Source organism: Daucus carota, chromosome 7, assembly GCF_001625215.2.
Source record: "Daucus carota subsp. sativus chromosome 7, DH1 v3.0, whole genome shotgun sequence".
NCBI classification, from domain to species: domain Eukaryota; kingdom Viridiplantae; phylum Streptophyta; class Magnoliopsida; order Apiales; family Apiaceae; genus Daucus; species Daucus carota.
The window spans coordinates 11,843,164-11,870,997 of NC_030387.2; the positions used below are offsets into that span (position 1 = coordinate 11,843,164).

At 33.4% G+C, this 27,834-nt stretch overlaps 3 protein-coding genes across 5 annotated transcripts; all 3 read left to right on the plus strand.

The window, feature by feature from the left end:
* The first annotated feature begins 231 nt into the window (after positions 1–231).
* LOC108193876 (uncharacterized) lies at positions 232–7,045 on the plus strand. Of its 2 annotated transcripts, none has more exons than XM_064080899.1 (8): positions 232–1,976; positions 2,105–3,697; positions 4,426–4,520; positions 5,439–5,622; positions 5,713–5,954; positions 6,068–6,155; positions 6,268–6,391; positions 6,471–7,045. In XM_064080899.1, the coding sequence occupies exons 4-7, from the start codon at positions 5,585–5,587 to the stop codon at positions 6,338–6,340; spliced, it is 441 nt and encodes a 146-aa protein (XP_063936969.1). In that variant the 5' UTR covers positions 232–1,976; positions 2,105–3,697; positions 4,426–4,520; positions 5,439–5,584; the 3' UTR covers positions 6,341–6,391; positions 6,471–7,045. The 2 variants fall into 2 exon arrangements, with proteins under 2 accessions (XP_063936969.1, XP_063936970.1); XM_064080900.1 differs by having other exon boundaries at positions 232–1,756; positions 1,902–3,697.
* Positions 7,046–15,293: 8,248 nt separating this feature from the next.
* LOC135146744 (serine hydroxymethyltransferase 4-like) lies at positions 15,294–18,004 on the plus strand. Its single transcript, XM_064081790.1, has 4 exons — positions 15,294–16,050; positions 16,705–17,095; positions 17,181–17,282; positions 17,509–18,004. Exons 1-4 carry the CDS (start codon positions 15,373–15,375, stop codon positions 17,751–17,753), a joined length of 1,416 nt encoding a protein of 471 aa, XP_063937860.1. The 5' UTR covers positions 15,294–15,372; the 3' UTR covers positions 17,754–18,004.
* A 2,831-nt stretch (positions 18,005–20,835) lies between these two features.
* Positions 20,836–27,435, plus strand: LOC108193898 (3'-5' exonuclease). Of its 2 annotated transcripts, XM_017360745.2 has the most exons (6): positions 20,840–21,240; positions 24,936–25,115; positions 25,830–25,960; positions 26,088–26,249; positions 26,896–27,006; positions 27,111–27,435. In XM_017360745.2, exons 1-6 carry the CDS (start codon positions 20,946–20,948, stop codon positions 27,204–27,206), a joined length of 975 nt encoding a protein of 324 aa, XP_017216234.1. In that variant the 5' UTR covers positions 20,840–20,945; the 3' UTR covers positions 27,207–27,435. The 2 variants fall into 2 exon arrangements, with proteins under 2 accessions (XP_063938399.1, XP_017216234.1); XM_064082329.1 differs by lacking the exon at positions 24,936–25,115 and having other exon boundaries at positions 20,836–21,240.
* The last annotated feature ends 399 nt before the right edge of the window (positions 27,436–27,834 follow it).

The window sequence follows — 27,834 nt, forward strand, 5'->3', positions numbered from 1 at the left end:
TGTATTGTCTCTTTTTTTTGCTCTAAGTGGCATATTCTTCTTATTACCACCATATGCCTAAGGGCTTTTGGGAATGGGAGAAGCCTTCTAATTAGTGTAGATTTTATGATTGCTTAAATTAGTCGTTAAATCTCTTTTAAATCCTAACACAAAAATCATTTGTGTGGGGGTTTAATGTTTTGAGAATCGAAGTCTACAATATAGTTAATTCAGCAGTTTCATTTTATCAGCAGCCCCTTTTGTGTTCATTTATTCAGCCGTTTTTATGATGTTTTTCTTTTGTTTCTTTTAAAGAAAACCCGTACTCACTCCTCTATTTTTCTCGCATCTCCCCCTCCCCTGCTTGCTTCGTTTTATTAAAATAACCAAATCAATTTTCTGTTTTCTTTTCACTGAGTTTGCTGCACTTTATTTGTCTGAGTCGCGTTGTTTTCATTTGGGGTTTGTTTTGTACTGAGTTCACACACTGAGTCACCAGTCGAGTCACAATTCCGAGTTCCCAGTTGAGTAGCGTAGCGAGTCACTGAGTCTTAGAGTAGATTAGTTGAGTTCTAGTGTTTGAGTTCGAGTTTCTTGCTAAGTCGTTTTCATGGTCATGTGATGAGTCCGTTTTCTGGGTTCTCCGAGTCCATCGAGTCGCCTCTGTTCTATTGCCGAGTTGGGGTTTGTGGTAGTTGAGTCAGTTTGTTATGCTTCGTGTTTAGTATTTTTTCGAGTCTGTGTTTTTGCTGGGCGGTTTAAAAGCAGAGTCAGAATAGCTGGGTATTTCGTTTTTTTCGATTTTCTGGTGTTGCTCAATGCTGTAGTTTAATCGAGTCATGTGCTGAGTTTACTAGAGTCCAAATTTTCGAGTCTTTAGTTTTGTTTCTAAATTTTTCGAGTCATAGCGAGTTCTTCTGCTGAGTCAGCTGTTGATTTGTTTGGGTTTTGGCTGTTAGTTTTTAGTGTCCTAGTTTCATCAACTGAGTCAGTCACTTCTGCTTCGATCGAGTCACTGTCTGTAGTCGAGTACTGGGCGTTTTCTGTTTGTTAAATCATCTTCTTCGTTTCGTTGCTGCGTTTTTTTTCCGAGTAGCTGAGTCGTGTGTTGCCAAGTCGGTATCTGCTTGCTGCGTTTTGACAAGTTGTATCACTGATTAGTTTTGTTGAGTAAGAGTTTTAAGGCTGTGTTTTCTTGTTTGTAGCAGGTTAATAACGTAAATGGTTTGGCAGTAGCGTGGTGTTGTATGTCTGAGTTCTGAGTAGCTGCTTTTCTTTGGTTAATATAAAGTTGCTGTGATTCGTTTTTGTTTAGTTTACATCGGGTCCTTTGCCATGCTACCTATCATTTTGTTTGCATATTTCCCCGTATCGAGTTTAATTTAGATTTATTAATAGTTAATATTTTTGGATAATTGGTAATTAATTAGTTTAGTTAATTTGGAACTTTGAATTAATTTAGAAAAACCCCTCTTCACATTAATTATTCTAATTCGCCTAGGTTAATTATTAAAGGATTGCGAAAATAATTTTAATCTCTGTGGATCGAATCATAAATATCAAAATGGTGATCGTGCGCTTGCGATATTAATTGTAATATTTTTAGCACATCATAAAGTCGGATTTGATAGTATGGTACGAAGCTCTAATGAACCATAAACATGTTTTTGGGGCCGTTGACTGGTCAATCCGTGATCTTATGCGACACAAAGATGAGAATAACCTAAATAAACCGTTTGGAGGAAAGACAATCTTATTGGGTGGTGATTTTAGACAGGTACTTCCTGTTCTGCCCCGGAAAGGCCGTGAAGACATTGTGATGGCATCTATTAACAAATCATATTTATGGGGTTATTGTAAAGTTTTTAAACTTGATAAAAATATGCGAATAGAAACTGATGTACGACCATTCACAATTTCAGGACAGCAGATACCATATGCAGATTGGGTTGTTGGTGTTGGCAATGGGATCGTGCCAACGATACCATTTATTAAGGGTAATGAACCATGTTGGATAGAGATTCCATCTGAATTAAACCTTGATCCTGGAGATGATGGGAAAAAGGTTATTTTTGGTTGTGTATGGTGAATTATGCAACAACTCTAATGATTCAGGATATTTCAGGGACCGTGCTATCTTGACTCCATTGAATGAAGACGTTGATCTTATTAACAAAGAGGTTATGAAAAGAATTCCTAGTGAGTAAATAATTATCTTCATCAGTTTATATAATATAATGGGTTATATTATGGAACAATATAGTTTTTTTATAGGGAACATAATGCTCCCATCAAGTATTTAGGTTTCTTAGACCTCTGCACAAATGTGACTATATCTTTGTATAGTGTGGACATAAACATGTCGGCGTGTGTATTCCTTCCTCCTTCCTGCCCGTTCTACCATAATTGTATGAACTATTAGGGAAAATGGCAACATGTACTATGTATCATATGATCAGATGTGGAAGTTCAGAGTGTAGTAGTGACTGTATTTATATATAAAACTAATATGCAACTCAATAGAAATGTTTAATTTCTGTTAAATAATTCCTGCAATCATTGATTTTATAATAATTAGTTTAAGTAGAATGATATGTTAAAAGTTCGTTCATAAATCAAAAGAATTAGAACTTATTCTTAAATGAAGAGGTAAGTTGTTCCCTACGATTAACTTTCTATATTATTCCTTCTACTTCTTCAAATATTTTCTCACTGTTATTTCAGATATATGCTACACCACTATAATTTAACTTTCATCGGATTGTTTGCAGGCCAGTCAAAAATATCGAAGTGTAGATTCAATTTGTAAAAGCACAATTAATTATGAATCAATCGAAAACATGTACACACCAGAATATTTCATTTCTTTAAGAATTGCAGGAATACCTAATCATCAACTCGAGCTAAAAATTGAAGCTCCAATTATTCTGTTAAGATATCTTGCTCCTAATAAGGGATTGTGCAACGGAACACGGCTGATTGTCACTCAATTATGTTCCCGAGTTATAGAAGTTGTCATAGTTACCGGCAATCATATTGGTGAGAAGGCTTTCATCCCACGTATTTGTATGAGACCGACAGACACAACACTGCCTTTTGCACTAAAAAGAGTTCAATTTCATGTATCCCTCTGTTAAGCAATGACGATAAACAAAAGCCAAGGACAGACACTAAAATATGTTGGGTTATATTTGGTAAGACCAGTTTTCAGTCATGGACAATTTTATGTGGCGATATCGAGAGTAACCATACCATTGGGGTTGCATATAGTGTGTGAAAAAGAAACCCATCCAATTGTTGGCATGACAAAAAATGTTGTTTATCATGAGGTTTTTGCGAACTTGTGATGATAGGAACAAATGAACTTCAATTTTGTGGGGATTGCCTGGATTTATTATTCTTTCTTGGTAATATTTTAATTCTATGCAATTTAATCTGCCTACTACATTTAGAAAATTAATATATAAATGATGTGGATCGTTTCAATCTCAGAACTATTTCATTCGGAATATATTCATTATATTAAGCAACTTCATTGAGTGTTGTCATGTATACTGATCACATTTTTGTGTAAACAAATGCAGGGATTTAGGGACCTGGTATTGGTCTTTGCATTAGTAATTGTTCAATTTATTTTAATATAATACTTGGCCTCTGCAAGTAATTATTGTGACGTATGCACTTCTTGGGGATTGGTCGGATTTACTATTGCACCATGGTAATATTTTGAACTTATACAATTTCATATTGTACCTACTAGAATATAGCAACTTAATATATAGATGATATGGATTTCTTTAGACCAGTAGTTATGATTTCTACTATGTATACAGTCCTGAGCTTGCTGTCATCATAAGTCTAAAGAATAGGAAAATATTGCATCATGAAGATATGAGGCTGTACAGAACACACTTTGATTTTTGTTTTTGAGTCAGGCTGCTGAATTTTGCTCTCTACATACAACAAAAGTAACAAACCAACAATGTCATCATGTAATGCCTAATGTGTCATTAGAACTTAAAGGCCTTAGAAAAATGACGAATTACGTATCGAGTCCCTCATCAGGTTCTCAGATTATAATTTTCTAAAGGTCTAGATATACCATGTGATCAATATAAATTTAGCTTGCATACAATCAAAATATCAAATAAATACACCTTCACTGAAGATGATCTATTATTTTGCTAAAACCATACCGCTTTGGAAGGTCATTAAATCAGCTTTTACATCTTACACTTGTATATATATATCATCATTAATAGAACCTCACAAGACCTGCCTGGGTTCAATCATAGTATTTCATTATACACTTCTGCATCCCATTTTCCTATCCAAAATCCATATCAAACCTAGAGAGATATAAAGATACCAATATAAGAAAATGAGAAAATGTAGTTTGCAATGTTGCATATGTCTTAACTCGGATTCTATTGCTTTCTAAAACAGGCCAATTTGAAGGATCTAGAGACCTGGTGTTTGCCTTTGGATTATTAATTGTTCAATTTATTGATAATAATACTTGGCCTGTGCAACTGAGTACTGTAAGCCCGTCATCATCTTCATCACTTGTTCTTTCCTTATTATGTCGTTATTTGTCAACAGAACTTGTCTTTTTTATCATTTCTACTCTTAGTGGCAATTGAGACTCTTAAAAAAATAATTGATTTGTTTATTAAAAATTAAAATAAACCCATTCAAAATCTAATATTAACTTTTGTTAATTAAGCAAATATTACTTGGCATATTATAATTACTGAAAGACAACATAAAAATAAAAATTAGTATAAATGAAATTTTTCTATTTCTATATAATGTCGTAATACCTGACATAATATTTATACAATTCATTTATATATCTTAAAAATATGTAACAAAATATTTTTCTAAAAATAATATGTACATTCTCCAAAACTATAATTCCTTCTTAACCAATAAATAAAATATCAAGATTTCTAAATAAGAAAAAAAAACCTTTTAACAAATTAGTATAAAAAACATCTAATTTTGGATTTAATGTGATAGTACCTAATATGATATTTATACAATTTATTTATATATGTTAAAAACATGTAACAAGATATTTGTCCAAAATAAATTACATTTAAATAAAATAAATATTCCATATGTAAAATAAAATATAAATTTCCAAATTCAAAATAAGTGTATGATATTTAAAATTTATTTAGCTAGAAAAATAAAATAAGATAAATATTGATAGTACTGAAAATTATAATCCTAATAACTCTCAAAATTATAGTTTCTCACAATTTCTAATATGTTAGACAACAAATAGAATTATATTGCTCAACTTCATATTTTATAATCCTATTAAAATCAATCTCATCAAATAGAATTATACTATTATTAAATCTCTACACTTTCAATCAATGATCTCTTATATATATATAAATTCCCTTTTGCACGAGCCTTCTTCTAACTCCAACCAAATCATCTCCCAGCAACCAAAGCAACCAAAAATTCGAATCATCAAACAGAGTAATGGAGCCATGCAGATTATTGAAGAAACTAACTCTTGGAAGAGGAACAAGATTCATTAAAGTTATAATTTCAAGGGAATGGGAAGGGAGGAAAGCAGGAGCAACATATGCCACAACCAAAACCTATATCATTATTGACGAAGAGGTTTGTTTTACTCCTATGTATGTGTTTGCTTTCCCAAACTATATGAAAAATTTACTTGGGAAACTTTTTAATACAACAAACATACTACAGAGGGAACCCAACTTCAGGCCGGAAAAGTTTGCAACTTGGAACTGTATACTTGATCTCAAACTACGATGTAGTCCCTGCGCCCGAGACTTACAGGCCTATGGCGGGAGAGTATGCTATCAACTTCCATCAAAAGACTAGTGTCAAGAAAATTGGTGATGTACCAGCTATACCTATGTTTCAATTTCGGCTGAAGACTTTCGAACAGGCAAGAGCAAGACTGGGAGATTTTGTAATTCTTATAGGTAGTAACTCATACATCCATTACTCCCAGCCTTTTTTAAAAACTTTGAAATACTCAAGTACTAAAGCATCATTTAGTTTTATAGAATACTCATATACATATATTATTTTCCAGATGTTGTGGGAAAGTTGAAAGATTATACCGATATACAAACTACAAAAAGCGGGAAGAAGTCATTAGATATTGTCCTCTCAGGCGAAAGGTAAATTTTTATTACACACGTGCAAGAATTCAAAACCAAAAATTACACATTGCTTTAAATAACATAGTTAAGAAATCTTCTTTATCCATGGATATTACTATTTTTCTTTCAGGGATGAGATAAAAGTCACACTATGGGAGAATCAAGCATTTGATTTCCTTAAGCGGGAAAATGAGTACAATTAGCCAAATGTCATTGTTATCATAACTGGTACTTCCACAAGACTCTTGTCAGAGGTAAGAATTCAATTGTTTTCAAACTTATCATAACAATGGCTCATATAATCTTAATCACTGTCATCTCGCAACTTTGTAGGAGAATTTGTGTTGTGGTCAAGCAGTTCAACATAGTACTTTTTCAATATTGACCACGCAGCTGTCACAACACTACGTGAGAGTACTAAATTCGATAATACTATAATCCCACCCTTGTGCCATCTATGAGGAGCCAGGAGCAACCAATTACGAAAAATGTTAAAACTGTACCAATAGAAGAACTGTTTGGAGCACAACTACCGGATGGAGAAAATGTAAGAATAACTATCATAATTTTTGTCATTGATAATGCAAACTATAACAAAAAAAACTTATTTACTCACAATATACATTGCCTGCTGTTAATTTAATGTGCAGTTTATTGAATTCTATACTAAAGCAACTGTGATTAGGTTATTTCATGCCCATGGATGGAATTATATTGGCTGCAACAAGTGCGGCAAAAAAATGAATGACTTTGGCCAATGTAGCAAATGTTCTGATGAAACAAAACCAATACCGGTATATATAGTAACACTTGTAGTTCAGGATTCAACTTTCGATACGTCCTTTGTCATATTTGATAGACATGTCATGCAACTAATAAAAGTCTCAGCACAACATTTACTCAACAGTGACCAGGAACTTTATAACCTGTTACGAATGCTTCCCTTAATACAATCGCATTATTTTTTAATCATTGCATATGTTGGTTCTCATGCTACAGAAAGCAACCCTAGAGATTATGCCATTGGTTTTAAATAATATGTTGGGCAGGACATACATATTTTGCCCAACATATTTAAGCTAAAACTGAATCAATACAATACAATTTAGCGTAGAGAAGGCTTCACAGTGACGGAGATAGAAGAAGTGGAAATGACAAAACCAACTACCATTTCCAGAATTGATTCTGGTGAAGATAAGCCAGAGCATAACTTGGTCCCTGAAACCAAAGAACCGTCCAAACGTCACCTGCAGAACAAGATAAAAACACAAGACTAAGATAAGAATTCATACCAAATTCTACATGATCCAGAAATTACATCAAATAGCTTCTCAGAAGTCGAACAAGATCATGATGCTCCAAAGGATTCAAAGAATGGAGATCAGATTCTACCAGCAAATACTCGTATGAAGGGAAAGTCTGGAAACAAGAACTTTAGACGTTCTAAGAGTTAATCTGGCCTTTTTTGAAAATACAGCTAGAGTTTAAAAATCCGCCATTATTATTATTATTATTATTATTATTATTATTATTATTATTATTATTATTATTATTATTATTATTATTATTATTATTATTATTATTAAGCGTACCATTAGTAGAGTTATTCACATTACAAATCTGGAACAATTTCATATTGTCAACTCACATATGACTTTGATATATAAGGGTTTATTCGCTATTTTCACGTTAAATTTTATATTATAGCTCCATCATGAATATTGATTGCACATGTGAGTTGACATGCAAATTAATTTTGTTTATGGTTAATGCTCAAGCAAGCCCCAGGGGCCTAGCACATCTTAGGTTCAGAGTCTAATACTAGTTAAATTTCTCAAAACATCCCCTGTAGTCACCTTGTTTTTCTGGACTGCAATGGACTTCAAAACCAGGATTACACTTGGTCGTAAGCAACTCAGTACCAGTTGTAAAACCAGACAAAGATCTATCATTCATTGTCCTAATATGTATTTGGCCTGTTTAAGAAAATCACAGTTTGGCATATGGTTTTCATTTCTCTGGTTTACTGTACCCTGACATTATTTCATTTGCGTGAGTGTTTATTTTAATACATTTGCTATCATATAATGTCAGGATGTTCTCGGATTGATTGTCATTGTCTCCTATCTTCAATATTATGCTCACATTATGTTTACTTGGCCACATCTCTAAGTTTTTATTTAAGTTTTATCGTCATTAACAATTTCATATTAAATATAAATTTTACCTGGATGTTTCTATAAATTAACTTAATGCTATGTGAAACTTATATTTAATCATTATTCTATAGTTCCTTACTCTCTTATAATAATCAAATCATATTTAAGTTATGAACCTCTCTGGGTACCTTCTGATTCTGAGAGAAAAGTACCAATGCATGTAGCAGGAACATCTATTTTCATAGGTCAATCTTCATGGCATATCGAATCAACTAATCGACTAAAAAGAAACAAAATGGATTAAAAAATCATGTACTAACAGAATTCATAAAACTAATGTAAGTTCGAGCAAATAATATCCACACTTAACCACATCCCTTATGCTTCACTGGAATTATTCAAAAACATTTACAGTTATAAATTCATTTTTAAAGTATTAATATATAAATCGTGAATCTATCTAAAATTATATATTTTAAAGTTTTAAAACATATAAGTATGTTTATAAATTATTTTATGATTAATAAAACAAGATTAACTTTCAAAACTCCTAACTTACTATGAATCATGTGGTGCACAACGATAAAAATTCTACTCCTACTAACTTTCTAACTCCACAATTTTGATTCAGTTTGTCTAGCAAATTTAACAAGCATGCAGATTTAGGAATACATCCTCTCCAAACAAGGCACATATATTCATATCACCTGTCCTTATACGTGCAAGACAAAACAACCACCTAAACATGAAACACTCAAGAACAGAAGATTATGAAATTTTAGGATTATCTGAAGATACCATGACAACATATGCTTCAAATCCAAATGCTTTGCAAATATCTCCTATTAAGATTAGACCTCTGTACAATCCTCTTTATATTTATGCATTCAATTAATTGAAATTAATTTTAAAATTCTCTCAAAAAAACTTTCCACTATGACTATAGCCAAGTGGAGATTATGGTCTGCATCGTAAAAAATCTTTTGCAACAATAAGGTCTCATGCTGCAAACACCAAACCCACAAAACATACACCGAAGTCATCTTTCAAAACTGATTTCAGGTAATGGAACCATCTCCCAGCAGATTTATTGAGGCTAGTAATAAAGAGACTAAACTATCATGAAAGAGTTTGTTTGCGTGCTACATGCAAGAATTGGAACTATATTCAATATTCAGCCAATGACTCCATACATGATATCCCTATAAGAACTGTTGCCCTTATACTCATGAAGACATCAAGTGAAAGGTTTAAACACTTCTTCAATTTCCTGATTTTTTGGATAAAAGATCAGAATGACACAACAGTAAGAGCTTTACTGGAACATATTCCCATTCATGAATTATTAAATGGGGCACGTTATAAACAGACCTGATGAAAGCATGTTTACATACTTCATGACAATGGCACAATGCCTAGGCAATCACGACGCGGAATTCTGCTGGGTATGTAAAAGTGTAGTCCTGAGAAATCATGTTTATTATGATATCTTGGATATATCATACAAGATTATCCGAGATCTATCTACCAGAGGTCACATGCTCTCCTCTCTATTCAAAAATATGATGGACATATATTTCTTCCCAAAACAAAAAAGGAGTGACGCAGTAACTGCTATAGCCCAAATTATCACTACGCCAACGACAAGGCCAAAAATTAATAGCATGATACTAGCTCTGAAAAAGACGGCGGACACATATATCCAGATACAATATTCGACAAGTTAAGTGGATACCCCATCTACAATGCTCAATTTTCAAATGAGGCCAATCATTATATACCGGATGGATACCCCGTACACCCAGATCAGATGGATGAATTTACATGTCTTCATTGTAAAGTTGCACTACTTATGGGATGCCTTTCAGCTTATCTTACACAATCCATTGGCTTCTATCTAGATCTATTATAAAATTATTATCAATTTATTTATATATAAGACTTATAAGTTATAATGCAAGTGATTTTGATATTTCAGATTACGGTTTTTCTATGGTGTGCCCATGGGCACATGCTAAGCGCGGAAAATTTTGTGCTTGGATCATTTTGATTGGTTCCTATCTCATGATAATGGTGGACCCCCCTGCAAATACACCAACCACACCAATCAAAATCTCCCAAATACAAAAATTTCCGCGCTTAGCATGTGCCCATGGGCACACACTAGCCAAACCGTTCAGATTATTATCATTGGCAACAATTGTATTAGTACGGTTATTCACTTTGATATGTGACATAATTTTATATTGTCGACTTTTATATGACTTTGATATATAATGAGTTATTCACTAATTTTCGGCTGATATGAGGGCTAAAGGTTATCCTATAATCTTGCTTATGAATGTTGGTGTGTCTCTTCTAGATACCCATTCCAATTATTGCTATCCTTCCAGATGCTCACACATGTACATTCAGTACAATCATTTGGAAAATCAGGCCAGTGAATGCCAGGCATGCACCATTTCTGACATCCCTGTTGCAGCCTATAAATTTATATAACCATTCTCTTCTCATTATTCATATTTCAGACTAATATCCTTCATTACATTACTCAATAAATTACTATAACAGTCTCAACAATTATATATGACTTATGTAAGATTCTGCATTTTAAAGCACTCAAGGACACCTTCTGCAGGTCCTACTGTCGAAATTGGTGATTCAAAACACCTGTCGAAGCACATGCAAGGAAGACAATCATATGAGGTGTGTGCAAATTGACCTACATGCTCAGATATTTCTAATATCCTTTCATTGCTTTCATTACTTGTCACATATCATGTTTGTGAACTGAAATATTCACTGAAAGATAAATTATGATTACTTTTTACGTAGACGGTGTTGGTCAGAATCCTGTTGGCGACAAAAACATTGAGTAGATATTTGTGGAATAAATATCCAGTTCTAATGTGATACTATTAAATTTACCTCTTACTTGGAGCAAATGTATGCGAATTTAACATATGGAAGTTGTATCTTGACAAAAGCTGGAGCATAAAAAATTACAATTCTTCGCGCATGATATATGACCAACACCCCGCTCATTTGGTTTACTGATCATTATCTTTGCTTTTAAATAAATATTACTCCCTCCGTCCCCCTGAATTGTATACATTGGGGGACGGGAACGCGGCACGGACTTTAATGCTCCTGTAAAGTATAGTTGTGTAATTTATTTTTAAAATTTTCTTTTTCTGAATTAAAGTTTGGATGTTCTATTTTTATTCAGAAAAAGAAAATCTGAAAAATAAGTAATGGAACTATATTTTATAAGAGCATTGAAATGCGTGTCGAACAATTAAAAAGAAACGTATACAATTAAATGGGACAGAGAGAGTAACTTTCTAACAAAATATTTCTGGACATGAACTTCAATCAAACAAATCCAAATCATAAACATATGCATAATTTTATATGACTAATAAATTTGTAATTACTAAATATTATATCTAAATAATGTAATAACACTAAATATTTTTTAATAAACAAAGACGCCCGTGCTTTGCACGGGTTTTAGGCTAGTAGTGATACATAATAGAAGACATAAATCATAATACGCGGAAAGAAAAATAGAATAGAATAGATTAGAACTAATATGAGAGGGCAAAATCAATATTAACCGAACCTCATCACTGCCGAAGATACATTCATCAACTATAATAAGAAATTGATAAATCTTGAACACCTATTTTGGCCCTTCACCATCTCAAACTCCCTCTTTATACTCAAATCGTTAATTGAGTGTCGAGCTCTCCAATTTGGTAGAATAACATATCACCGCTTGTCTCTAATTGATTTGAATTAGCAGTGAAATCAAGTTACGTGGCTTTGATCGTCTCGACTCTGCGCCGATTCTTTTCCCCGCGGGGCACTTTTGTAATAATATTATATTTAGGGTATATTAGTGGTTTCACTCACATTTTCTTAGCTCTTTTTGCCCCTTGTTGGCATATAATATATGAGTAAATTACATATTGTGTATATGAAATTTGGACAAAATGCAATATGTGTATCTGTTGTTTCAATGATACAAAATGTGTACCTCACTTTTACATTCTTGTACAACATGTGTACTTCCGTTGAGTTGATGTTAAGTGGGTTAACCCAAAATTACTACACCACATGTTGTTCACGTACGCAGACATATCACATATATACCAATAAAAACTAAAAAGACATTTAGCACATTTATTTAAATAATTAATATTTGATAATATTTTAGATAGTTAAAATATTAAACTTATTTTTTATGAATAAAATTTAAAAGTAATAATTTGATTATGAAACTGAACATTCAAAATTTGACTATCTTAACTATTATAATGATAAAATTATTTGAAAACCATAATATATTTTTATACTCTTTCCAATATAATATGATTATTGATCAAGATAAAATTTTAAACTGTGACTTTAAAATTTTCACTTTGTACTTTCTCATTCTTTATAAATTTTTAAATAAAAGTATGACTTCCAAATTAGACGAGTTTGTTGATTTTGGGCACATGATTTAAAGTCCATTAACCGCATAGTTACATAATTTTATTTTTTTAACATTTTTTTCTTGTAAACAAAAGTTTAATTATGAAATTTTAATTTATAAAATAAAAATAGAAATCAATATATCACCAAAATAGGTGGTCAATTCATTTTAAATTACATATTCCAAATTAACTAGCTCATTTAATTTGATATGAAATTAAATAATAGCTCATTTAATTTTAAGATAGTTGTGTAACTTCATCCCAAATGATATGAGCTAGTTAAAGTATATTGACCACTTCTTTTCATACTTTTTTTAATTTTATAAATAAAAATTTCATACTTTAACTTTTATTTACAAGAAAAAGTGTTTATAAATAAATTACATAGCTATGCGGTCAATGGCTCTTAAATCGTTGTTCAAGGTTAGCGAACTCGTCTAATTTAGATGTAGTAATATTTTTATTTAAAAATACCAAAAATACAATTTTTATACAAAGAATGAGAAACTACAAAATGAAAATTTTAAAAATAACAATTTTAATATTTATTGTAATCAATAATCATATTATAGAAAAGAGTATAATAATTAATCATTTGTTTAAATAAACTTTTATGAAATTTTTTATTACCATAGTAGTTGAGAATGAACAAATTTTGAATGTTTCAATTTAAATATACTTAAAAAGATATGAATAAGATTAGTCATCATATTGCGGTATACTAGTTAGTAAAATAGAAATTGAAAATAAAATTAATGATAACATAGACTGAATCATTGTCTATTTAAAAAAAAATACTCCATTTATATTCAATTAGCTGACCTTTAAATTTATAGTCATATTTTTTTTAATATTTTAGAAAAATATTAGATTATAAATTTAATATTTTAACTACCTAGCTAATATTATCAAATATTAATTATTAGAATAAATATGCTAACACTGATATATATATATGCCTGCATACATGAATAATTTGTCGTCTATTAATTATGGGATCATCCACTAAACGTCAAATTAGCGGAAGTACACATGTTGTACAAGAATGTAAATGTGAGTTACTCATTTTTTATTATTGAAACAATAGGTACACATATTACATTTTTTCCAAGTTTCGTATACACAATATGTAATTTACTCATAATATATAGAAGAAGTAGATTTGGAGAAGATTTTCTTCACTCTACTTGGAAATTAGACGCACACATGCTGATATGTTATAACTTCTCATGTTTTGATATTATTATTAATATTTTTCTCTTATTTAAAATTTCTAATACCAACATTTTCTATCTTTATCTATTTAATTTAAAATTATTCTCTATTTTTTTATATTACTTTCTAGTTTTTTAATAATGTCTTTGAATTTTTTTATAGTAATTTTAATTTTTTTATTAATTCTAAGTTATTCTTTGATTGATTTCAAAAAAAAAAAAGTTATTCTTTGATTATTTAAAACTACTATTTACATTTTTAAATAAAATTTGCCCCTCCTTGAATGTTGGATGCTATCATGCAATGATTTGTATGGTTTGTCCTCATGTCATCCCTAATATCCGTCCTATCCGATCTGTGATACACACATGTTAGGAAAAATAAAAATAATATGAGATGTAATAAATTAATGTGAGTAAATTGATGAGACTTTAATATTTAATAATGATAACTGCTAAAAAGAATGGCTAAAAATACCTGTTTTTTTTTTTTTTTTGATAAAAAAGAATCAATTCATTAATCAAAAGCCATACGGCATCTACAAACACAATCGAAACTGGACAGACGCTGAAGAATATCGCTGTTGAATCCTTCCTTCTTGAAGAGGCAACTAAGCGATTTGAAGATGATTTGAATATATACATTTGTTTCCATCTGATTGGTTTTCACCTGAATGTTCTGAACAATCGACCATAGATGCGATCCCATAATAACCTTCAAACCTGAATCAAACCCATGAAAATCATGCCGATCTATAACCTCGGTCATGAAAAACATCAAAACACACCAAAACAAAACAAACCAACTCTCACAAGATGGAGAGACTAACAAAACCCAAATAAATTGGGAACTTATTGAATGAAAAATAAGATTTCAAAACAAGAAAGTAGAAAAAAAGAAGAAATCGGGGCTTTCCACCGGTAGAAATCGATGGAAGCCCCTTCAAAAATCTGTGATGGAGGCTAGGGTTTTGAGAGAGAGTGAAAGAGGATATCTCTTTCTCTAATTTGGATGTTAATTAGCTTTTATAATATATAGATTATCACATATGACATTTGAAAGTAATGGATGAGAGAGATAGAAGGAGATAAAGAGACTGCACGGTATCATGGGAGCACAATTATGCAAATACTAGCTTGTTAATCCAACGACCTGGATTGTGGTATTATCCTTTTATTTTCACTAATCAAAATCTTGACAACCACCAACGATCACCTAATCTATCTACCATTAAAAAAACAAGAAACAAACAAAACCCTCCATTAAAATCATAATTAGTAAGTTAAACACAAACACACATCCGCCTTATTTATATTCTCTTTCGAATCTTAATATTTCATGCACATTATCGTCAAGTGACCATATTCTCATATCAGCATGGATCCTGTTAATGCATGGGGCAACACACCCCTTATCACCATCGATCCCGAAATGCATGACCTTATCGAAAAAGAAAAACGTCGACAATGTCGTGGCATCGAGCTCATTGCCTCTGAAAATTTCACCTCATTTGCTGTCATTGAAGCTCTAGGCAGTGCTTTGACGAATAAATACTCTGAGGGCATGCCAGGAAATAGGTACTACGGTGGAAATGAATTTATTGATCAAATCGAAAATCTTTGTCGTTCACGTGCACTGCAAGCCTATCGCCTTGATTCTGCGAAATGGGGAGTTAATGTGCAGCCTTATTCAGGGAGTCCAGCTAATTTTGCTGCCTATACTGCATTGTTGAACCCGCATGATCGGATCATGGGACTTGACTTGCCATCAGGTGGACATTTGACACATGGGTATTATACTTCTAATGGGAAAAAGATATCGGCTACTTCGATTTATTTTGAGAGTTTGCCTTATAAGGTTGATCCGAAAACAGGATATATTGATTATGATAAGCTGGAGGAGAAGGCTTTGGATTTTAGGCCTAAGATGTTGATTTGTGGTGGAAGTTCATATCCGAGAGATTGGGATTATAAGAGGTTTAGGGAGGTTGCTGATAAATGTGGTGCACTTTTGCTTTGTGATATGGCTCACATCAGTGGCCTTGTTGCTGCTCAGGTATAATTGTAGATGTATTGGAACATTTTTAATTGTAGGATATATGTTAATAATATTTTGTACTAGTTAATCAGGTTTAGAGCATTGCTAGATGTGTCGATTCGGATGCCAGATGCCTATATCATTATATGCATTTATATTAAGACATTTTTCATGTATGTGTCAATATGTGTGTGTTCTTGAGAAGACATTTATCATAATGCATCATTGCATTATGCAACCTCTAGAATGCAGAACATTTTGTGGAAGATCTTGTATTTTATCATTTCTTGCGCCAGTGTCGCCTTTTTTCAACTTGATTAAATTCAGTTAGGGGAATGGACATATAGGTTTGGTTGATGGTATATAAAGCTAGCTTTGTATACCTATCGTTGGTCTTACTTGCCTACATGGATAAGTTTATCTCGCCTATTCTGAATAGGAAACACATGCCTCCTTATGGCTCAGATTGTAAGATAATTTTGATTGCACTTGTTGAGGAACCACCGATTTGCTTGATTATGTGAAGTATAAAGTATATGACTATTGTTTGTTATCTATACATGTGTTGGCAACAAATGCAATGTTCCATTTTATATTTCACTGATTATTAAAAACACTTTAAAAAATTTTTGTCAACTCATGGGAGTAATTATTGTAATATTCTGGATGTAGGAAGCTGCAGATCCTTTCGAGTATTGTGACATAGTCACAACCACGACTCACAAGAGTTTGAGGGGTCCTAGGTCTGGTATGATCTTCTACAGGAAGGGACCTAAACCCGCAAAGAAAGGGCAGCCTGAAGGTGCAGTTTATGATTTTGAAGACAGGATCAACTTTGCTGTTTTCCCCTCCCTTCAGGGCGGTCCTCACAATCACCAGATTGGTGCCTTAGCCGTAGGCCTAAAACAGGCTGCATCCCCTGCTTTCAAGGCGTATGCTAAACAGGTTAGGGCTAATGCTGTTGCTGTTGGAAAATACCTGATGAGCAAAGACTACACTATCGTCACTGGTGGTACTGAAAATCACCTTGTTCTTTGGGATCTTCGCCCTCTTGGTTTGACTGGTATGATGATTGGCTTTAAATATTTAAAGGATGGTAACACTTTTGTTAATATTGGAAATGTTTTATCTGTTGTTGAATTTTGCAGGCAATAAGGTGGAGAAGCTTTGTGATTTGTGCAGCATCACTCTAAACAAGAATGCTGTTTTTGGCGACAATAGTGCGTTATCCCCTGGAGGGGTTCGAGTTGGTAACTAAGAATGCATCTAATTTTTTTCTTACAAGAATTGTTTTTCTAAAATCCTTCAAGTAATGAGAGATAAGCTAGACAATGCAAATTTGACATTCAAATTAGAAAATCATGTCCACCAGGACCTGTTTTCCGATTTTGAATACAGATTTCATCATTAATTACCACTCTTTTTCTTGAACACGAGTCCCTAAAAGGTTTTCTACTTTACAAAAAAAATTTACAGGTACTCCTGCTATGACTTCAAGGGGTCTGCTTGAAAAGGATTTTGAGCAGATTGCAGAGTTCCTCCACCGGGCTGTCACCGTTACTTTGAAAATCCAGAAGGAGCATGGGAAACTGTTGAAGGACTTCAACAAAGGTCTCGATAACAACAAGGAGATTGAGCAACTCAAAACTGATGTTGAGAAGTTTGCATCCTCTTTTGACATGCCTGGATTCTCGGTTGCAGACATGAAGTACAAAGATTAGGATCATCATGTCTACGTTCATTTAGTTTTCAAATCCAAAAATGTTAATAAGGTCTATGGTTTAACCTACAGGGTGTTGGCTTGGTACTGTGGTAGATGCAATATTGATAGTATAGCATTTTAGGTCATTAACGTTGCACGAGCTTGGCTCTTCTAGTGGTGATATTGAAGAAGTATTTTATGTACATAAACTTTTGAAATCGCATCATATCTAAAATTGTTGCTCTCATTTTGAGGTCGCAGAATTGCTGAAAATACTGGTGTAGTAAATTGCTAATAAGCAGGCAGGCCTTCAGCAAATATATTAAATGGTTGTGACTTGTGACCTATGAGCCGTTGACATTGTTCACGGCATTGAGTCATCTAAAACCCAAGTTAAAAAATTCAGTTTACATAATGTTGAAGATAAACAATTAGAAAAACTAAATTTTGAGACTCGACAGAATTTTTTACATGTTGATATGGGTGATTGCCACGGGTGTTGGCCTTGTTAGTCACAATGACTAACAATATGGACCTTAAAGTCACGATCCAGCAAAATGACCCCGGGTGTCACGCCAAAACGCGTTTTGAACCAGTGTTTAGGGTTTTTACTAAAACGTGAGTTCAGGTCACGTTATATGGTTATTATTTTAAAATGGAAAAAAGCAAAACTTCACATCAATAAGTGTTATATAGCAAAACGTGACTTCGGGTCACGTGTTGGTGTGTTTATCAAAATTAAAACGTGCTTTCGTGTAACGTTCTTAATATGTTTTATATATTTTTTAATAATTTAAAATTTTAAAACATAACTTAAAATGCCGTTTTATAATTTTATTCCGGTTTTATATTTTTATTGTGGATCTTCGGCATTAGGGCCTCACGGCCCTAAAGCCTCGTGTTAATTAGAGTTTAGGCTCGAGCGTTTAGCGCCTAAAGGCCCTAAACCCTCCATCCTAAACCCTAATATTCGGTCAATTAATTTACAGTTATAAACGAATCTTTCTAAACCCCATGTATGAACCCTAAGATGTTAACTATTATTAATATCAGTTTTTGAAATGAATTTTTTTATTCAGGTTCCTCGGCTTTAGGGCCTCACAGCCCTAAAGCCTCGAGTTAATTAGGGTTTAGGCTCGAGCGTTTAGGGACTAAAGTCCCTAAACCCTCCATCCTAAACCCTAATGTTCGGTTAATTAATTTACAGTTATAAAAGAATCTTTCTAAACCCCATGTATGAACCCTTAGATGTTAACTAATATTAATATCTGTTTTCAAAATCAATATTTTTATTCCAATTGCTTGGTTTTAGGGCCTCACGGCCCTAAAACCTCGAATTAATTAGGGTTTAGGCTCGAGCGTTTAGGGCCTAAAGGCCCTTAAACCTCAATCCTAAACCCTAACGCATTTTGAGGCTCTTATTAAGTATGCTTACATAATATATATATTTCTAAAATAATTCCTAAAAAAAATTTTGACGTTTAAACTTTTATTCAAAGAAAGAAAAAAATTAAAAAAACGTTATAAAACTATACTTTACAATAGTCTCAAAATACGTGCAAACAGTGTACGTAAACAATCAGGCGGGACGAAGGCAGCATTAATATTTGTTATGACGTTGGCCCGTGAGTGTGAATTTCTTTTTATATGGAAATAAGCAAGACCATGAATAAAACTTAGATCATTAAACGTAACTTCATGTTACGTTTTACTTTTTTCTTAAAATATTAAACCTGGAAACGCGGCTCTGTGTGCCGTTTATGATGGAAAAAGAAAATATAAGTTTAAGTAGTGTTATAGAGTGACAACGAGAGCCATTTTTAATTAGAGTGACAACTGGGACATTTAATACTAAAAAAACGCCACTGGAGGCCTTTTCTCTATTGGAGCTCCCTCTTCACAAGGATGATTGATATCACGAACGAACTTAAGTTGCTGATGCTTGATTCAGAACATATTGCATGAAGTTGTACGCTATAAATCTAATCACTTGTCACTAGGAATGAGATTATCCATCAAGGGGTGCAATATTATGATACAGATTCCAGAGTTTGAGTTCGCTTAAAGCGAATCCTCTTGATGTCACAAACTGAGTGACAAATACCCTAATCAAGAGGCATTTTATGTACATGTAGAAGCGGAAAAGTTAAGGTTTTTTTTTTTCATATATACTCATATTCAAAAGAATTATTGCAAAAATACTATTATTTTTTTTAAACAAATTGCAAAAATACTATCTTTCGAAAAAAATTGCAAAAAAACGGTGGTTGCATCTGCAACTCCTAGCAACCTTATATGCAACGACAAATGCAATTTTGAAAAAATCTACTAAGAATTATATTTAATTGCAAAATAAGTTGCACTTGGTTGCAAATTTAGTGCCCCTGCAAGGCCTATATTAATATAACAAAAGCAACCACAAAATCAATTCAAAACAATCATTATTCCTAATTTTTAACAAAAACAACCACAAAATCAAATCAAAACAATCATTATCCCTAATTGTACACACCTAAATAAAAGCTTTACACACCCACCACTGCTCCATCGGTGCCAAGCTGCACCCACACTATACTTCTTATATCCCATAGATCAATTCTTTTACGATCAATCTTGTTGGTGTTGTCACCAATCTTTACCTCAAATCGAACAAAACTGCTCTGATCTTGAATCTAGGAACATGATTTGCTTCGCGATCGAGAGAACTAAGTGTCGATCATCATGTCGATGAGAGAGATGCGAGGCGAAAGAAGAGAGAGGAGAGTGGAAGAAAGCTGATCTTGATGAAAAAGAAAGAAAAATGCAAGAGAGAAGATGTAGATGTGAAGCCTTGTAAGTATGCAAACTTTCTGGTTAAAGTTAAAGAAGAACCGTATATTTGCAATCTTTATGGGCAGGTAGTAGTTCTGCAAATAATATAATAAAAATCGGCTCTGTTGCTAAGTTCCCAAAAATTAATGCCTAAATATTGAGATTCATTTTGATCACTATTATTTTTTAAAATTTAAAGTTAGGTGTTCCAAAAAAAAATGTAAAGTTAGGTAACAAATCACTACTAAATTTAGAATTAATCTTACCAGAAAAAACGTGCTTTTTATAAAGAAAAAAAATCTTGAAAACCTCCAAAATTTAAATCTCTCAAATCATTAAACCCGCCGGAATACACACACTTTTTAGTTTCTACATCTCATCTTCAATTCTTCATTTTGAAATGGAAAATCAACAACCACCCACTTCATTACTCTCAGATTTAGACCAACCCTTTACAGATGAAGAGCTAAAAGCCATTGATGCTGCTTTTGAAGCTGTTTCATCTTCATCCTCCACTTCTTCTGTTAAAAAACTCGTTTCCGGCGACTCCCCCTCCGACCCTCGGCCCAAAACTCGCCGGAGATTGCCGGAGTCAGTTAAAGAATCCATTCGAAAAACCCCATTAAAAGAAAACAATTTAAGGTCATCTAGCAGGTTGAAATGGCTCAAGAATCTTGATTTGCCCTCTCAACAAGGTAACAAACTAAAAGACTTCTTTTTTATTAATGTTATTTTTTCAAAATTGTTCAATTTGAAATTGTTAGATTACAGTAGAAATGGGGGATAGGTATTGATTGGACTTGCTTCTCATTTTCTAATAATTTTATTCTAATATGTATTGAATATTTTGATTTCTTGACATTATTATTCTCGAGGCAAGAATGAATAAAGGAGGGATTTTTCTTGAGTATATGTTTCTTTAATGTGTGTTTAGTTGAATGACTGTATGGTAATGTGTGATTATGTTGTTAAAAATTAAGGACACCGAGTTCTGTAGTATATGACTAACAGAAGCAATGCTCTATTCAAAGGACACCCTCCCTCCGTTTGAATTTGTCGATACAATTTGAATGCTATGAACTCATGGTGATCGTTGCAAGATTTGTTGTTTTTAACAACTTGAGGAAATCTCGTTAAAGTTTCTTGCTTGAATGATCTCATTGCATAATTTGATTTTAATCCACTATGATTAAACTATAGAAAACGTGTCTCGAACATGTCTCTGGCAACAACTAAATGCATTGATCACATAAATAATAAACTGCAACATGTGTGCCTAAACTATGCCTCTTGTTCATAATGTGTACCTTAACAATCAATTAAGAAAAATAAGTACCTAAACTAGAGTAAATGGTGCAATGTGTGTGCTGCTGTTAAACTCCTTTAACAGACGTTAGGTGCTTGTCTACAAGAGAGTAGTACAATGTTCTTTCCCTCCCTTTTTTTCCTCCATTAATCACCTACTGCACAACTACACCATATTCCTGAAAATGAAGAAAAGAAACGCCAGCAAAACTTGCAAGTAGAGTAGATGAAATCTGAGATGCTCATCCTACAAAGCCAGCTTTACTATATGGACTCTGCTGTTGTTTGTGGTGACGTATTGAATGTTAGTGAAGGATTGAGAAGGACTACTTTTAATAGTGATAAGGATTCTGAAAGCCTTGATTTTGGAGAACACATAATGAAACAAGATATACGTGCATATGAAGGCGTAATGTCCCCTGATGAACCACAAGAAACTCTAAAAAAAACTCAGAATTTGAAAGTTCACACTCAAAGGCCTTCACTAAGTGATTGATGGGAATGCCTGATTATGAAATTACTGAACTTATAGAGGACACTAGAGATAAAGAATATATTGATTCAGGTAAAGAAAAGAAAAAAGGACTTTATGGAAAGGAAAATGCATTACATTTTTCTGTAGAATTCATAGGTGATGGTTTTTTTCCGAAGTACAATATATTGGAAGGCTGGCTGTAAACAATTTTTTGAACTTCTTGAACACCGGGCTCTAAATATCAATGGGTCTTTCTCTGCTCATGGCATCCTAAATATGAATCATGTGCCGTCTGACAAGAGAAGAGCTGTCTTTGATACAGCAAAGCTACAGATAGAAGAATATTTAATTATAAATGGTCCAGATGCGTTCAAATGATGATGTTGTATGTTATTGTTGCTTTCTTCTCGTCTTTCTTTGGAATTTTCAGCATTCTTTCGTGGTATATCTTGCTGCACACTTCTTGTATGCTCTATGTATAAATACTAGGCCAAGTTACATCTTCTGGGTCATTATGCTCATATACACAGAAATTTATATAATGGTACAGTATCTGTATCAGATCATCATCCAAAATTGTAGTTACAATATCCAGTCAACCATTCTTCATGTGGTCGGGTTTCCTAAGAAACCAATGTCATCATTATTTGTCATAAGTTTGTTGCCTCATTTTCTAATCTACTTATATACCATTCTGCAAAGCTTCATAACAGCCAAAGATAGTGGCTGGATGTCCTGGACTGGATTCAGTAACTTAAAGGAGAGTGACAAATATCAGCACGATTATGCTCTTAGTACTAGCTGGTGTAGAAGGCTGTATAAGATGCTTCAACCTACTATTGTCATGGTGAAAATTATAACAAAAAAAGTGTTATAGATGCCTAAAATCTCTGACACGAGAAACTGAAACTCCTCCGTACTTGGTACAATTCATCGAGAGCATTAAAAAAAGTGAAGACCCCAATGTTGCTTTAGCTGTTTTTGAGGTGGTGCATATATGCCAACTCCTCCAGCGCTTTAGCTATTTAGCTGTTTTTGAGGTGGCAATTGGATGGAGTTTATTAGAAAATCTGCTGCCCAGTACTGGAGGGGGAAATCTCTGCATTGCCTTGTTAATAAGCTAGCTGGCAGTTGAGATATTTCATATTTGGCAAGAGAGAAATAGGAGATTATTTCAGTGCAAACGGAAGTAAGGTTGGCAGTTAATTACAAATATTAGTGATAATGTCCGTAAGAAACTAATGGGTCTGAGGATGGTAAACTCGTCTAGCTAGGGTGAGGGATGAGCTTAATAGGTGGGGTGTTAGTGGAGTGCTCCCTTCAATCCAAATCTACTGGTAATGGGAGGTTGCAGATTATGATGGTTAGGTGCTGCAGGATGGAGGATTTTTCTCTGCCTTGGCTCAGGAGGCGTATGAGTGGGTTTGCATGCATGCAATGGAGTGCCAGATGGTGGTTTGTGCTCGTTATGTGGCCAGATTTCGTTTATCTTCCTTCAAGTCATCGAGTCTGTTGGATGTAGTGGTGTATGGTTAGCTGGAGACATTTATGTGAATTCTATCAGTACGGTCCCAGGTAAGAACTAATAGGCTTCCTGCTGAGTGATTTCCAAAAAAATTGTATATGTTGATGTCCAAAAGGCAACCTGTAAAGACGAGAAAGCCTATGTGCTTTACGTTTTATTACTAACGGAACTAACAGAAGTTGGCTCCTGTACACAGATTGCACCCATTTACATAGTTTAAATACACAAAATGTTGAATAGATATTTGAGGTACACAAAATGCGTAACAGCCATACTTTAGATACACTCTACATTTCAGTCTCACATAAAATGCCTGCTCTATGCTATCTTGTATCTCAAAAACTTGCCTTTGTAATGTTTGCTAAACAACTCTGAACAAGCATCCCTCTTTACTTTAAAGAAGTTCTCATATTTCTATTATGAATAAAGAATTGATGTCTGTCTATAGAAGATAGAGTAACTTCCATTAGTCATGTGCTTGGGGTAGCTGATTGAATTTTGTAAACCACATTAAGAACAAAGGATGTTGATAAAAAGCATGTGTAGAAGCTCTTCATTAATAATCCTGCATGTCAGTTAAATTCCGAACTTTGTAAGCCAGAAGCTTTAGAGGCTAGTTTGTACTCAAGTGGGTAGCCTTAGGACTACTTAAGCATGTTTTCCCCTTCTCGTGGTGTTATAAACTGCTCTTCCATCAAGTTTATGTCAAATATATATAAAAAGATGGTACATTAAGCAGTCGTTTAAGTCTTAAATGTTTCACAAGAGTTGGACAATTCTGCATTGATAGATTTAGAAAGGAAAAATGTTTTTTATTTAAAAAATAAGTGAATAACTGAAGCAGCCCTGAAGTGAGAGAGAACTCCTATAATATATATTTCATATGCATTGGGTGTTTAAGAACGTTTCAATACTTTAATGTTTGATAGGAATATAGGATCGATGGTCGTGTTTGTATAACCATATGCACTTCACATGAGTAGTTCTGCTGAGTTGTTTCTTAATATTGCATGAGTATTGTTATGCTATAGTTTGTTGTTATTAATAACAATACATTATCACACTTAATGCGCTGCCTGTATCAGACAAAGCAACGGTAATATACCCAGAAGTAAGGTTTCAGGGCACAATCGTGTATAGCAGAACTGCTTCCGAGGTGGATAGGGCTTCAAAGGAGCTTCTTAAATTTGTTCAAGCTAAGAAGAGAGAAGCAGGTCACACTGTTCTAGGGTTTGACATAGAGTGGAGACCCACATTTAGAAGAGGTTTGTTTATGAACCAGACTAATATGACAATCTTTTTAGTTTATGTTGATATCTGTTCATGCTATCGTCATTACAAGTCTTTGTCCTTGATATGTATATTTTAATCTTTTTTTGCTATTCTGTTTACATGCTTCTTTAGTGAATGATTTAGAAATAAATCAATAATTGAATTATCGTCGGAGTCTTGGGGCTTACTATAATGATAGAACACGTCGTCTTATATTGGCCTGTGAGTATCTAGTGTCAAATGGCATCTTTAGAATATCAGAATTGATTTCTCATCAGTCATTCAAATCTTGGATTTTTATTCAATCAAGTTTATATTTTTTTAACTGTTTGTATGATAAGGTTTTTACTTGCTATGTTCCCTTTGGCCTTCTCTGGCTAAAATGGTTTGTACACTTACAAAATCCTCTTTGGAAGCTAGTCTAATGCCGTGCAGTGTGCGATGTGGATTAAGACCATTTTAGTATTACAGTTAGAGCTTCTGCAACATGTTTCCGATGTCTGATTTTATTTTTATCTGCTTGAGTTGACTTTTGTTCTACATGATCAGTCACATGTTAGAACTTTTATCAGAATAAAGTTGAGCAGAACAATCTCAGAGAATATGAAACCTCTTGTACTTTTGCTTCATCAATTTTCCAGTTTTAAAAAACATAATTCCTATATTCTTTTAGGGATGATCTAACAAAGGAAGGCTAAAATTTGCAGGTGTTCTTCCAGGAAAGGCCGCAGTTATGCAGATATGTGGAGATGCAAATCATTGTCATGTAATGCATATTATCCATTCTGGAATTCCCTTGAGTTTGAAATCTCTTCTTGAGGATCCTTCTTGTATTAAGGTTAGATGGTATAGATTATATAACCTTTGAAATCAAACATCTAGATTTTCTTGATAGGGGTATGTAAATGTTTTTCGATTATACCAATGCTTGTGAGAGTCTTTCATACCACTGAAAACCTCAACAGGTTGGTGTTAACGTTGGAGGTGATGCTAATAAGGTATACAAAGATCATAATGTATCTGTAGAAGCTCTGCAAGATTTGTCAAGTCTAGCCAACCAGAAGCTCGGGGGCAAGCCAAAGAGGTGGAGTTTAGGATCTCTAACAGAAACGCTTATTTGCAAAAAGGTTGGTTTTTATTGAATTTCAGATATTCTGTCATTAGAGTTCCTTATTTCTTGTGCAATTTAATCCTGGAAACTTAATTAGGATCAAAACTACTTCAGGATCCTAGCATTTCTAAATTGTTTAGTTGTACTTCTGGAAATTTGCCATACCATATTGCAACTATTCGGAATCTATAAGGTACAATTGAATCAGAGGCATAAGCTCTGAGTATTGGTAAGAATTGGTGATTCAGTCTTGAGACATGTTGACATATAATATAAGTGGAAATATCTCTCAAATATAGTGGCTTTTGTGTGGAGTCAGCTTTATCACTGACGCTAATGTGCACATGGATCAAAATCTTATGTGGTGAATTGATAGGTTGTATAACAGTTTCAGTAAGATATCATTGAACCTGTTGGTGTAATTGTGTTTCTTATAATTCTACGCTAACGTGATTAAAATGCCTGGCTGGATTATCCTTTTGGTCCATTTTGGTTCATAGGACAGCCTTGCTAAACTCTAATTTATTAGCATCTTTTAAATTGACATGATTTCTAAAAGCTTCATGGTTTATTTTTAAGGGGTATTTGATGGAGTTGTATACTGCTTTTTTCCTACGTTTAGCTCCTTTAGAAAATCTCTAACTGCAGTTTCTTACATATAGCTTCCAAAGCCCACCCGTGTCAGATTGGGAAACTGGGAGGTTGCTTCTTTATCCAAGGCCCAACTCGAATATGCTGCAACAGACGCTTTTGCTTCCTGGTACATGTACGAGGTAATAAACAACTGTTATACTAAACTAGAAAACATTATATCTTGTAATATACTGTAAATCATTTGGCTTGCAGATCACTAATCTTTGCCTTTTTATCGCTACAGGTGCTAAAGAAATTTCCAGATCCTTCTAGTAACAAGAATGAGGAACTAGAAACTGTAGCAGCAGAGCAACCTTTAGCAGTGGCCAGCTGTAAGTAATATTTGTAAATAGTTCGCATCACATTGTCCATTGTCATTCTCATGAAGATGGGCCGAGTGATTCAAAATAAACGCATTTATAAATTAATGTTTGCAAACATTAATTTCTTATAGTGCAGTTATATTGTGACTATGTCCTCAGATCACATTTTTGTCACCCCCCCTCTTAACATTGTAATTTCAGTTAATTTATTACTTATATGAATTTTTAGTAATCTTATTACAGTAACATGAGTATCCTATAAGCGTAAGATATTACTCTTAAATTTTCTTAGACCCAAAATAGAAATACAGTACATCAATCAGATAGCTATGCAAAGAGATGTCGAAAACCACTGGTTTTTTGTTGTTGTAACTGCCTGTGTATCGACATGCTTCGTGATCCACTAATACGTATCAAACCATACGATATAAATTTGATGTATGTGGTGGGAGCATGTGAGTTTGTTAAGTTAAAGGGGAAGAAAGACAAAATAAAGTGGGAAGCTGGGGAAAATGGAGAAGGTGACGTGAAATTGAAAGGATGAATTAAGCATGAATCTCTTTTGCAATATGCATGTGCATGTGGGCCTTCTGTCTATTCTGATTGTTACATCTGCTTTCATGTTAGTAACATGTAATTCGAATG